Below are 13,803 nucleotides of genomic sequence, written 5' to 3' on the forward strand. Positions count from 1 at the left end.
GAAAGAGCTTTGAAATCAGTAACATTAACCTTAATCCTACCAACTCTGGTGCTCACAGGACCCAGAGGCAAACCATTCATTATATTTCACAGGTGCTTTATTCGAAATGTTTTATGTCTTGTTACATGTCAGTCAGTTGGTTTCTAATGACTTCTTGTCTCTGTTTTCTGTTGCTGTTTTAATTTGGGACTATGCAGCTTTAATAGATGAAGCTGTTTATTGGGGTCATGTTCGTCACAGGTCATAAACTGTTGGTGAGTTTGGGGTCCACTCTCTGTCATTTTAGAGGATAACTGCAAAGGGAATTTCTCCTCATTTTCCAAAAGGTGATTTTATTAAAACTATAAAGAGAGACAAAGAAAGGCACTATCAGATCTGCAGCTAGAACACGATAATTTAGGTTATAGCAGCAAAACCTTTGAGGTCAGTGAAGCACGGGTCGGTTTTACTGCTCGTACACTTTCTCTCCCAGAAGAAGATTGTTTTATTCTTTAATTCAAAAAAACCACTGACCGTAAACATCCTCTGGACATGTACAGAGGACGACTAGTGGATATACTGGACAAAGGATTTTGAAATTGAAGCTGCGAGGCAGAATGAAAAGAGGAAGGCCTCGGAGAAGAGACATTGATGTATTGAAGGAGAATATGGAGAGAGTTGGATCGACAAAAGAGGATGCAAGAGACAGGGTGAGATCAAGGCGGATAATCCACTGCACTGAAAGAAGAAGGATGTTTCACAGTTATTGTGTGAGGTTACTAAACGCCACCAATCAATCAGTGAATACTGACCATATCTGGTCAATTGATGATTGAGACCAGGGTAGTAATTTGGCAGATCCTTAAATGGAAAACCACTGCAATATATCCTGTTCATGTTCAAATACTTCAATTGGGAAAAGTCGTATATTTGCATTTTTGACGTGATCTTACATTTTCCATTACAATCCATTTTTCTTTGTTATGTCACAGAGATGTGACCTTTTTGTTAGTTTGGAGGCGCCCCGGGGACCGACACCTTGCAAAGCTTAATCACAGTGGGAGTGTTTTATTCACTGCCACTATGATTAAGCTTCCATGGTGTCTCAGCCTTTGACACAGCTTGTGTTGTCAGTTGTCATCCTGTCTGGGAGCCTGTTCAGACACAACAGCTGTGCTCTGTTTAGTTCAACAAAATTCTCTGTAAAGCTCGTGCAGCATAGAGGGATAAAATACTTTTCTTTCCCAAGGTACCGCAAAGTGGTGCTGAACAACTGCACGAAAGGAGTGAAGGAATTGTACACACCCAGAAAGCAGCAGTGTCCCAACAGACCCCCGAAAGGACTCTTGCTGACCACCAAAGATGGCAAACTCACTGCCAGCCTGGGCAGCAATGTCACCTTCATGGTGCATTTGGATGAGGTGAGAACAAATACATCTACATTTAGCTACAGACCTGTCAACTTCAACGCTAATTTATTTACCTCAGTTTTTGCTTAAAGCTGCAATAACAGAATTCTGGCCACCAGGGGGCAGAAAAACACATTCATGTGAACTGTTCTGGATACTTAATATCTTTTGAAGTTGCAGTTATAATGAATTTGTATCTGTGCTTTGGACCATATAAGGGATAAAATGTTCCACTTTCTTCACAACTTTATATAAATTATCTTGTTCTTCTTTAATTAGGTAGGCAATATGCACGCTATATGTTTGAACTCATTATTATGAAGTGAATGTTGATTGCACAGTTCGATATCGTATTCAGTTTGGTTGCCTGTATGACACCCACTTTAACTGGCAGTTCTGTCTGTGAATGGGTGGTGTAAGATTGCTTGGAAAAAACCGATGCTAAATTGAAATAAAAAGTCTGATTATCATAAGAATCCAATAAAGGTCAGTAAAGGAAGACCTTTAGAGAGAGCTCCGGTAAAGATTTAAAAAGCAACGCTGTGCTGACAGTGGTTGCTACTTGCTCACCACAAAAATGCTAAAAAATACAAAACAATGCAGAATTATTATCCAGAAACAACCAGATATGTTTAAACAGGAAGTGAGCTGCAGCAGTGCTGCAGGGAGGGATGCAAATCAAAGTTTTTTTATTGAAACTGTAAATTCAAAGTTTCATAATGTTGTATATTGAACACATTTGTTTTTCATCAAATTGCATCAAGCAGCAAGTCGCTTCACAACATGGCGCACTTCGTCACAGAGCTGCTACGTTAACCGTATCGAGAAAGTGCATTTCAACCAGACACGACTGCAGTTCATATTAATGGTCAACTCTCATACTACAGTGATTCTTTTGTTTTGAACCACATCTATTATTTGCTCTCTCGATTTGTCTACATATCAACTTACATAAAATTTTAAATTCATTGTTTTTCTTGTTTGTTTGTTTTTTAAATTAAATCATTGATTTCCAAAATTATATATACAGTAATGAAAAAGTTTAGTGAATTATTTAGAGGACTCTAACTGACATGGTGTGAAAAACTAAGTACACTCCCTGCACTTAGACAACGCCACAATCTTTCCTGGAACAAAGGTCTCTGAGAATTCACCCCAAGGTCATATTGTATTATAATCAGAGAAATTCAAAAGACTCGATTATATTAAATGTTGAAGTTTAAGAAAGTGCAATTAGAAGAATACTGAGTGAGTGTGGCTTGTTTGGAAGGGTTGAGAAAGCTTCTTCTCTAAAGAGAACATGGCAGCTAACGTGTTTGGCCATGACAAACACAGCATATCAGCACAAGCACCTCATACTAACTGTGATTGCAGCCATGGCGGGCGGGTGATTTGGGCTTGTTTTGTAACCACAGGACCCGGGTACCTTTCAGTCACTGAGTTGAGCCCATGAACTATGCAGTATTCACGAGTTAAATGGGAGGCAATCTGCTGTGGCAGGACCTTAAGAGAGCTGCACATAAATGAGTGCCTGCAAATCTCAATGAACTGAAGTAATGTTTTAAAGTGTTCAGAATTTACTGCACAAAGGAGTAGAATAAAGATTATTTCAAGTTATTGCTACTAAATGTGGAATTATTGGGTATACTTCAACCATGACTGTGTATTTTTATAGAGTAACTTTATCATATGACTTGGTGACAATGCTAACACTCTTAAACTCACACACTGAGCCTTCAGTTGTGCTTTTAACTTCAGCTGCAGTGGTGTAGACCAGCGGCCCCCGACCTTTTTTGCACCACGGACCGGTTTAATGTCTGACAATATTTTCATGGACCGGCCTTTAAGGTGTCGCGGATAAATACAACAAAATAAAATGAAACGACCGAGACAAAAACTGTGGTATTCTGTAAATATAATTGTTACGTTCCCCTGAGGGGTCCAGGCGGTGCGGGGGAAGTAACAAAAAGTGTCCGGGTCAGAAAAAGGAGTCAAGGAGGCAAAAGGGTTAAACTACAGAGTTTTTATTAATACTAACTAAAGGAGACAGACAAGCCGCTATCACCATTTAAAGAAACAAACAAAACTCAAGCGTTAGTCAATAAGTACAAAGTCAAAAAGAGTGCAGCTCACTAGCTGCAAACACTCAGCTAACTAGCTGTAACCACACTAATGACACTCTGGCCCAGAGCTCACCTTTCCCTGGGCTTAAATACTTTTAATTACTGATGTGAGTCAGCTGTGTAAAAGGGAAAGGCGGCACCTCCAGCAGAAGAGGAGTGGGACACGCCCACACAGGCACCTTCAGGAGGAGGCCCTGCCAGGGCCGTAACAATAATAATAAATGCAAATTCACTGTGTAACTTTATTAGGAGCGTCCTCCTGAAATGCACCAACAACACTGAGAGTAACATCCTCCTCTCTGCCCCTTAATGCTCTCTGGTCGCTATGGTAACGCGCAAACATTTCTTTCAAGATAAGACACGACTACAACACGAGAAAAGACCCGGGGGAAACAGAGTTAACGATAACCAGTCCGTGGCCCGGGGGTTGGGGGCCGCTGGTATACAACACAACAATGTCAGTTTTCTTTTTAGCCTAAATGTGCTTACAATGCCTGGATTTACAAATAGTGGCACTAGACACCCGGTGAATTGTGAATCATATGGAATTCCATATTGTGGGATCATTTGGTACATGTGACTTGGGAAACCCAGCATCATAATCGCACTGACGACACAGTTCCTCGTCCACTGGTGAACTAAACTATGTTGAATGGTTGTGCTGAACAGCTGGATGCATCAGTGATTTCTTGTGTTGCTATTTAAAACTCGTGTCCAAATAATATTTTATGATGTCAGGACACATAAAGTAAACTGGTGTTTTTATTACTTCCTAGCAAGCAGTAGGACCAGCTGCACTGTAGGCGGGTTTGTTCACTTACTATCGTGCTTCCCTGAAACCCGAAGCACAAATCCTGAAGTACTTTCTAGGAATGTAACTGAATTCTAAACACTCTGAGGTTTAATAGAGTCAAATCCCTCCAAACCTCCCGCGCAGCGTAAGACTTCTGAGTCAGAGGCAGACACAAAGGACCTCACCGGAGACCCTGTTAGTGAGCGAGAGCTGTTGTGTTCAGAGCCAGGTCTGCCACACTGGCTGGTCACGAGGAAACTGCCTCACATGTGTCTCAGGCAGTATATGGTCTGTGGATAATAACTGCAGGCTTTACGGCGTTAGCAACTGGAGTGTTTTCCTGCCACAGCGGGAACAGCTCAAGGTAAGTGCGCGTCCCCCGGGGTCCGGCCCCAGTTGTCATATTACTGCGTGATAAGTTGAGGAATGGACGCCTGTTTTCTTTCATAAAGAGTGGATTTCTGTGATGGAAAGAGGAGGGGGACAGGAAGGGACGTGGGTGGCAGAACGATGCGATAAAAGAGAAGAAGAGAAGCGCGGGGGTAAAGAATCCTTGTGGCATCAGCCCTATTTGAGAAAATTCTCAAGATGAATTCAAAGTTTAATTTATATTCATGAAGCTTGCGATGGCTGTATTTCTTGGGAAGAGCAAATGGCATACAATTTTAAATGGGAGAAGACCCTGTGGCTCATATCCATATTTAAAAAGACGGTTAGAAAGAACTAAATAATCAACATGTTTGGGTGGATGATCAGATCCGCATCGCTTCTGATTTTGCATTGTTTAGGCAGCCGTCTACACGTCGCAGTAACTATGTTGAGTTGTCAGCTGTTAGCAGAGTGATTTTTTTGTTCTTAAACTGTTCATGAAGGATTGTTTAAGATTTAAGCTAGGGGCGATCGTGGCTCAAGAGTTGGGAGTTCGCCTTGTAATCGGAAGGTTGCCGGTTTGAGCCCCGGCTTGGACAGTCTCGGTCGTTGTGTCCTTGGGCAAGACACTTCACCCGTTGCCTACTGGTGGTGGTCAGAGGGCCCGGTGGCGCCAGTGTCCGGCAGCCTCGCCTCTGTCAGTGCGCCCCAGGGTGGCTGTGGCTACAATGTAGCTGCCATCACCAGTGTGTGAATGGGTGGATGACTGGATATGTAAAGCGCTTTGGGGTCCTTAGGGACTAGTAAAAGCGCTATATAAATACAGGCCATTTACCATTTACAGGCCATTTGTTAAAAAACAAAAAAAAGCTCACATTGTCCTGACTTTGAGATAAGTGGGTACTGTGTGCATTCTAATTATTATTACGGAGGACGATTCTTAGAGAACTGCAGGAGTTTGACACAAGTTGCACTTGGCAGCAGCAACATCATGCTAAATGCAGCAGGTACAAAGCTCATTTTAACTGGGATATGAAGATTAACATTAAACAGGCCACTTAAGAGCTATTTTTACTTTTTGACACATTTCAGGTCAGCCTGATCTAAAAATATCTTTAATTAATTAATTATTAGTCAGTTATTTATTAAAAATCCCCACGTGAATACTTTAAACCCACAAACTAGGGCTGCCCTAAAGGATACACTATTTCATCCTCCTGTTTGACTCTAATTAGGATCATTGCAGATAATCATTATGTTGCATTCAGTGAGGACTAGAACAAGTGACAGTCTTCTTGCAACCAGGGAAGTCTCCCTCTGTTGGCCATTAGGAAGAATGCAGGTTTAAGGTTGTATTGAATTGGCTTCCCTTGTCAGACGTGGAAGCTATGTCTAATTTTTTGTCCACTGTGTTGTTCGAAAATAAACAATTTCTATCTGCAGCGATCTCATTGATTACCATCTTCTGAAAAGGCTGGACATTTATGGGCCTTCACCCACACAATCACAAACAACAGTCTACATACCTTCACTCAAACCTTCAAAAACTCAGCACTTTTTTTAGTCCGATGATTCCAGCTGCTGCTTTTGGTTTCATGGTGCTCCAGATGTTTTCAGCTGGTTAGGGGTCTGGACTCCACAGCATGTCTTTATCCTGTCTTCCTTCTCTCACCCCAAACGGTCACAGCAGATGGCCCCGCCCCTCCCTGAGCCTGGTTCTGCTGCAGGTTTCTTCCAGTTAAAAGGGAGTTTTTCCTTCCCACTGTCGCCAAAGTGCTTGCTCATAGGGGATCATATGATTGTTGGGTTCTTCTCTGTATGTGTTATTGTAGGGGCTACCTTACAATATAAAGCGCCTTGAGACAACTGTTGTTGTGATTTGGCGCTGGATAAATAAAATTGAATTGAATTGAACTGAAATGACTGCAGGCTGGCCAGTTCAGCACCCAGATGCTTACACAGCTACAAAGCCATGCTGCTGGAATAGACGCAGTATGAGGTATAATACTTCCCAAAAAAGAGGTTTCACAGACAGGATCACATGTTGCTCTAAAACCTTTTAGCATTGATGATACCTTTCCAGATGTGCAAGATGTCCGTTCCATAGGCAGTGATGCACTCATACCATCAGAGATGCAGCCTTATGAACTACCACTCATAGCAAGCCAGATGGCCCCTCTCTACTCGAGTCTGGAGCCTGTGGCTTCCATGTTTTCCAAAAGGAATCATACATTTCAATTTGTCTGACCACAGAGCAGTTTTCCACTTTTCCTCAGTTCGTTTTAAATGAGCTTTGGCCCAGAGAAGTTGGCAGTATTTCTGGCTCATGTTCACATAGGGCTTCTTCATTGCATGATGGACCTTTAACCTGCATTTGTGGATGGCACAGTGAATTTGTTCACAGGAAAGGATTTGTGGAAGTGCTCCCGAGCCCATGCAGTGATTTCCATGGCACGCTGTGCCCCCCCCCCCGAGGGCATCAAGATCACAGGCATCCAATATTGATTTTCAACCTTGTCCCTTACAGACAGATTTCCAGAGATTCTCTGAAAACGATGAGATATCCAAATAGTTCCATCATTTTTAGATGCAGTTTGTTGCTTCCTTCCATCTTTGCTTCTGAGAAACAGTCTAATGTGTTCTCTTCATACCCAGTCTAGTTACTAAGCTGTTGCCAGCTAATCTAATTAGTTGTGAAACGTTCATCCAGCAAAGTACCACTTACTTTCTGAGCCTTTTGTTGACCCTTTCCCAACGTTTTTGAGACGTGTTGCTGCCATCAAATTCAGAACGAGCTAATATTTTTCATGAAATAGTAAAATGTCTCACTTTAATCATTTGATATATTTTCTGTTCTATTGGCAATAAAATGTGGATTTATGAGTTTTACAAATCAGTGCATTTTACACGATATTTTTGGAACTGGGTTCTTTTTGACTGATTAGATTTATAAAACATAGTGTGGCAGATTATATCAGATGGCGGCACAAAGTGAGGACTGACTGGATAAACTGCCATCCCTCTTGGTTGCTGTCATGAATCAGATTTGGCTTCAGTTTTCCGACCCAGGCTTTGCCAGCTCTGTGCTTAAGTTGGAGAGGACAGATTGGTGACAGCATGCGTTAGAGAGCCACTGTTTTCAGTTTCATTGTTTCCTTTAACTGCTTAGGTTGTGTTGCAGCTTTCTAATTGCCCCCATAAGATATAAAAACTTGAAACTCTGTGTCAGCTTGATATAAAGTTTTAGTTTCGTCCTTGGTTACTGTATTGATGTATCCATCACTACATTACAAAAAGTTCAATTCTCACCAAAAGTGGCTTTCAGTGATCACACTGTGTTTCCTTCTGGGTTAATATAATCTCCTTGTGATCTGCCTAACACTTGTTTTGTCAGTCTGAATTTTTATCAGCCACTTCTCTGTTTCACAATCGTGTCACATTTGGGAGAAAATGTTCTACGGTTGTTCTCGCTCATGTTATCTTTTTGCAAAATCCATTTCTGCCCCAGTGGAAAAGCCAGATGAATCTCCTGCCTACAAACATTGTGAATATCGAACATGACAGCCACGACTACTGAGGATTTCCAGCTAAAATATTAACTGCAGTGCTCATTCTGAAGCTCTGTGTAGTCACAACAATTGGAGTACTTGCCCTGACTTGTTTAGCTAGTATCAAAAAATACACATTCAACAACAATCTGTGTAATGATCTCCATACGTATAAATATGTAAAATATTAATATGGTAAATAAACCTGCATTCACTGTTTTTGTTTTATTTTTTATTTTTTCTAACCACTTGGGGGCAGCAGAAGAAGTTGCTGTTGTTATAGTAAATAAATTATTCATTTCAGTTGCTCTAATAGTGTTTTACACAAAAACAACACGAACACATTGTCTTCCTGTGTAGAGTTAATTTAATTCAGACTAAGAGAAGATCATGATGACTTGTTCTTGCTCGTATTCAGACCTCTCACAAGCAGACACAATATGCATGACATCCATCACTCGGCATCAGTGATTGGACTGATTGTTGTGCACTTTAATGCTTTTAGTTATCGTTACTGTGAAACAAAGAGCACATGAAGAAATAACCGATCGCTCGCATTATTAGTAGTTTCTGCAACCCCCACGCTAAGAGCATGTTATGCATTACCGTCATTACCAAATGATTTCCATTAACATCGTCTATACAGATTGATTTTAAGGTTGCTTACACAAATAGCAGCTGGATTTATTAGTAGCATCACTTTCAGATTGTATTTCAGGACTAAAATGAATGAATCATTTTTTCTGGAATGATGCTACGATGCTACTGTTCCTTTGTTTAGTCTTTACCAGTTTTATTTATTTAAATAACATTTTATACATTTGGTGCTTTGTGAAACCAAAACAAACCTGAAAGGATTCTTGGAGCTTTGGAGTGACACCTGTCACCTCACAGCTCTGTTTGTAATGTAAAACTCCATCGCTCCTCGCAGTCGTCCCTGCTGTAATCAGTTTAGCAATATTTTCTATTTAACTGGCATTTTTAGAATTTGTCCAGTCTTATTATTACAGTGCAAACATGAATCCACTGTAGGAGGAACATGACGTGCACTCTGCTGTCAGAAATAGCCTGGGCGATGTTCCAAAACGCTTCACAGCTTTTATTGTCACACAGCACGCTGATACTGTAGATTCAGGTCTGACACACACCTGAACAAATGCCGGTCTCATGTATCCAAACCCCTGTCCACATACAGCAGCTGTTTCAGTGCAAACCCAGTCTCAGGGTTCCAGCCATGATGTGTTTGGATTTGCTCAACCCTGAGAGATACACGAACACAAAGAGTGACATTTAGAGAGACGGGTCAGCATCGCTCTCATGCAGATTAGTGAATCCCGCTGTGGCTGATACAGCGAGGAGCGTGAACAGAATGGCCAGCAGACGCCGAGAAGAGCTGAGTGACATCAGCACCACCGAGCTCGAGTCTTGTTTGCATGCCAGCTCATTACACTTGGAAACAATACCCGTGCTGTCAAACCCTGTTCTTAGCTTTTCTCTATTCTCTCCAGCCACTTATCACAGATTTCATTTTCCAGACAGAGTGACATGAAAAATGCCCCAAAGCCCACCAAACCTCCTGTGTTTGAACACACGCAAGCACACAAAGGAGTGACTGGTAGAGAGGGATGGAAAGAGCAAAGGAGCAGGAAAGAGAACAATGAATTTATTTGGTTCTAATGTGAGTTTTGGCAGAGCTGGCATGCTAATGCAGTGTTACAAATTAAGATCCCAGTTGTATTGTGCTACAGTGTGCCAAGGGGAGGCTGGGAGTTTGACTTCACAGGCCTGAGAGGATGAGTTCAGGTTTGGTCGCCGTGGCAGCTGGAGCCACCAACACTTGCGCTGTGTGTTTATCCACCGACGGTGCCAGATGTGATTCTCAGAGGAAACCGTGCAGGCAGCGGAAGGATCGCACATCCTGCAAAGGCAAACACGGCGGGATCACAACACAAACTCACATGTGCATACAAAATTTATTTTTCTCCTCTTCTGCTGCACGTGCCACAAAGCAATGAAAATAATTTATATACAGCACGTTTATACAATTCAATATGATTAATATATTAATAAATAAAACTTTGAAGTCATTTCATTCTTGAGTTAACTTGCAACAAATCATCCGCCTGCAAAGATGCTTCGAAGAGCTTTTTTCAACCTTTAATAGCAGAATGTTTATGTGTTTGCTCTGCAAATGAATTCTTTATTTGCTAAATTTGAGCAAATTAAAGAGCATCAATTATTGTTTGGTAAAACTAGTCTTTCTGCTTAACTGGTCAGACAAAGCTTTAGGAAGCAGTGACATGAAGAGAGTAAGCACTAGTGCTTAATCTGAGAGAAATGATTCAAAGAACATTTGTGAAACTGTGTCATTAGAAGTAAACAGACACAATATAGTGACTGTCCTGTCCTTTTTATGTACTATAAAGCTGCAGGGAATTTGTTTTGTGCCAACAATGCAAAGACGAGCAACCTTGTAATCTTGCTGTCGACTTAAGTTATATAAAGTATATCTGTATAAAAAGGCATAGTTAGTGTTTAAGTTAAGAACACGTAAACTAGTTGAAAATTATCTCCCATCTCTTGTGAACTAAGATCACAAATCACACTGGATTTCCTGACTGAACTTGTTTTGTTTGAATGCTCATGAATCCGTTTCAGGTTTGGAAATAGAAGGTGGTGTTTAAACATCGGGCAGGTGTTGCAGAAGAAGCTAAAGAAAGGCTGACAGCTCTCAAACATACCTGAAACAGTGTTTTGTTGAGGTCAACCTCTGCCTAACTGAGACGTGGATAACTGCTGGTGATTCCAGAACTTTTTCCTTCAGACTGCTGCTCTTCTAATGTCCAACACACATCTGATCGAGGTGGAGGAGTTGTGACCATCTTCAGAAATCGCTACAGGTGTAAACAGGTTTCATTCAAATTTTATTTTTCCAGTTTTGAGCTGTTGCTATTTGAAATAGCCTGTTCTCCCCCTGTACTGTGCAAAATAATATACAGGGCCCCAAAATACAGTAAGGACTTTATAATGGAATTTGCTGCATTTCTGACTGAAGTCACGATAAAATATGACTCCTTTCTTATTGTCAGGGATTTTAATATTCACGTGTGCTGTCTAGAAAAGCGCATGGTTAAAGACTTTTTGAATCTTACTGATTCTTTTAATTTAGTTCGATGTTCTGCACCCACACAACAGTGTGGCCACACTCTCGATCTAGTTTTAGTGCACGCATTGCCTGCTTTTAATCTGAAAGTCTCTGACCCTGTTTTCTCTGATGCCGGTTCTGTTTGACATCTCTTTGTCTAGAAATGGATTCAGAGGGCATGTCCCTGTTCAGCCATCTCGTTTGTTAAATTCTTTCACTGCAGCACAGTTCTCCACCTACTACACTCAGTTCTCTATTCCTGACGCACTCTAAAACGTAGAGGAACTCAGTTCTTGGTTTCATTCCTTGGCTATTGTTGCCTCTCTAAAAATCAGGCATCCTAAGTTTGAACCCTGGTTGAACGATGAAGCCCGTGCTGTGAGGCGTGAAACCTGGGCTAGATACAAACACTGTTGAAAACTTTAGACCAATATCTAAGCTGCCCTTTTTATCTAAAGTCTTGGAAAAAGTAGCAAGTAACCAATTGATCCCGTATTTGAATGCGCAAAATATTCAGGAGATTTTCCAATCTGGTTTTAAAGCAATGCATAGCACTGAATCAGCACTTTTAAGAATTTTTAATGGTATATTTTTATCAGGTGATTCTGGTGAAAGGCTCATTCTTATCTTACTCGATTTAACTGCTGCATTTGACACTGAAGACGATGAAATTTTAATCTCGCATTTGGAGCAGTGTGTCGGTGTAACAGGTGTGGCTCTGAAATGGTTCAGGTCTTACTTAACAAATCAAACCTTTTCAGTTCACTTAGGAAACTGTGAGTCCTCCGGTGCTCCGCTGTCTCATGGAGTAGCGCATGGTTCCATTCTGGGTCCCATCCTGTTTTCACTGTATTTACCTCCCTTGGGCTCAATTTTTAGGAGACACAGACTCTCTTTTCACTGTTATGCAGATGACTGCCAGATTTATGTTCCTCTTAAAAAGAAAGATGTGTCGTCTGTAAATCTTTGCAAACATGTCTGGAGGACGTCAAGTCGTGGTTGGCGCTAAACTTTCTTTGTTTTAATGATTCTAAGACTGAAGTAATGGTGTTCAGACCTGCCTCCACTGCTGTTCAGTGTGTTGATTTGCAAACCCTGAAATCATTTTGTAAACCAGAGATTGTTAATCTGGGTTTTAAAATGGATCCTGAACTTAAGCTTGAAAGCCAGATCGGGTCGGTTGTACAGTCTAGTTTCTTTCATCTGAGGCAGCTGGCCAAAATTAAGCACTTTCTGGATTACGGCTGGATTATTATTATTATGGGGTGAGTCGACCTTCTGCTTTTCGACTGCAGCTAGTTCAGAATGCCGCTGCACGTCTTTTAACTGGCACTCGTAGATGCGAGCATATCACCCAGTTTTATATTCACTTCACTGGCTGCCCGTGCAATTTAGGATCCTTTTTAAGCTGCTTTTATTTGTTTTTAAATGTTTGTCCAATGCTGCCCCTCTGTACCTCTCTGAGCTTCTTCATCCATACATACCTTCGCGGTCCCTCAGGTGGGCAGACCAGCTCCTCCTGAGCGTGCCCAGGACTAATCGTAAGCTCAGAGGGGATCGGGCGTTTGCTGTGGCAGCACCAAAACTGTTGATTGACATGTTAGTAGATATCGAGGTCTACAGATTAGTGGATATTGGATCAGTTCTCTTAGTCATCATGTTTGGGTGAAAAGATGTGAAGCAACTTTTCAAACAGCCAGATCATCAGTGCCAGACAGCCTGGTGGGAGCATCGCTGAGGTGGCTTGAGGAGTGCAGCTGGTCAGCTTGATCTGTGGGATTTTACAGGATCTGCTGCTGACATCTTGCTGCCAGAAATGCTGGGCACTTCCATTCATTCAGCCACTGGGTGTGTCGTATGGCAGCACACAGCAACAAGCATTTCTCTCCTCATTTATGCAAATAGTGAAATTCAATCATGTGACTATTGTCCACGGTCAATCATAATCACCGTTTTTTATTTGGATTATTAGTAGGTTGTTAAAACTTTTATTTCATGTATAATTATTATTGAAGCTCATCTCCTTTTCTTCATCCTAATGGCATCATGGTCATTGTGTACTTCACCAGAAAGGCTCCTGGTCCCCTGGGTGGGGCCTTTCTGCATGAAGTTTGTGTGTGTTCCTTTTGTTTGCATGACTTTCCTCCACGAACTTCAAAGACTTGCATTGTAGGTTAATTATCATCTACTTCACATCGATGGCTATGTGTATGAGCTAAAGCACTTAATGTGTACAGAGACGGACTGTCTTTAAATGAAAATTTAAAGAACTTTGAGGGGTCATTAAATCAGCACAATATAAAAATGTCAGTTGTTCCATTTCATCTTTTATACCTAGGACTTCACCAAAAAACAAGTTCTTTACAAGTGCTTTCAGAACAGACTGAAACGTAAGCCCCTAGAACTTTGAATTTGCCCTCACAAGCATACTTGAAGT

General features: G+C 41.3%; 1 protein-coding gene across 1 annotated transcript in view; it reads left to right on the forward strand.

Moving 5' to 3' along the window:
* sorcs3a (sortilin related VPS10 domain containing receptor 3a) overlaps window positions 1–13,803 on the forward strand; it is a 269,454-nt gene that overhangs the window by 223,305 nt on the left and 32,346 nt on the right. The window contains exon 18 of the mRNA XM_080881313.1: window positions 1,229–1,400. Coding sequence (XP_080737439.1) covers window positions 1,229–1,400 — 172 coding nt within the window. The remainder of the gene's footprint in view (window positions 1–1,228; window positions 1,401–13,803) is intronic.

Source organism: Rhamphochromis sp. 'chilingali' (assembly GCF_963969265.1).
Source record: "Rhamphochromis sp. 'chilingali' genome assembly, chromosome: 4".
NCBI classification, from domain to species: Eukaryota; Metazoa; Chordata; class Actinopteri; order Cichliformes; family Cichlidae; genus Rhamphochromis; species Rhamphochromis sp. 'chilingali'.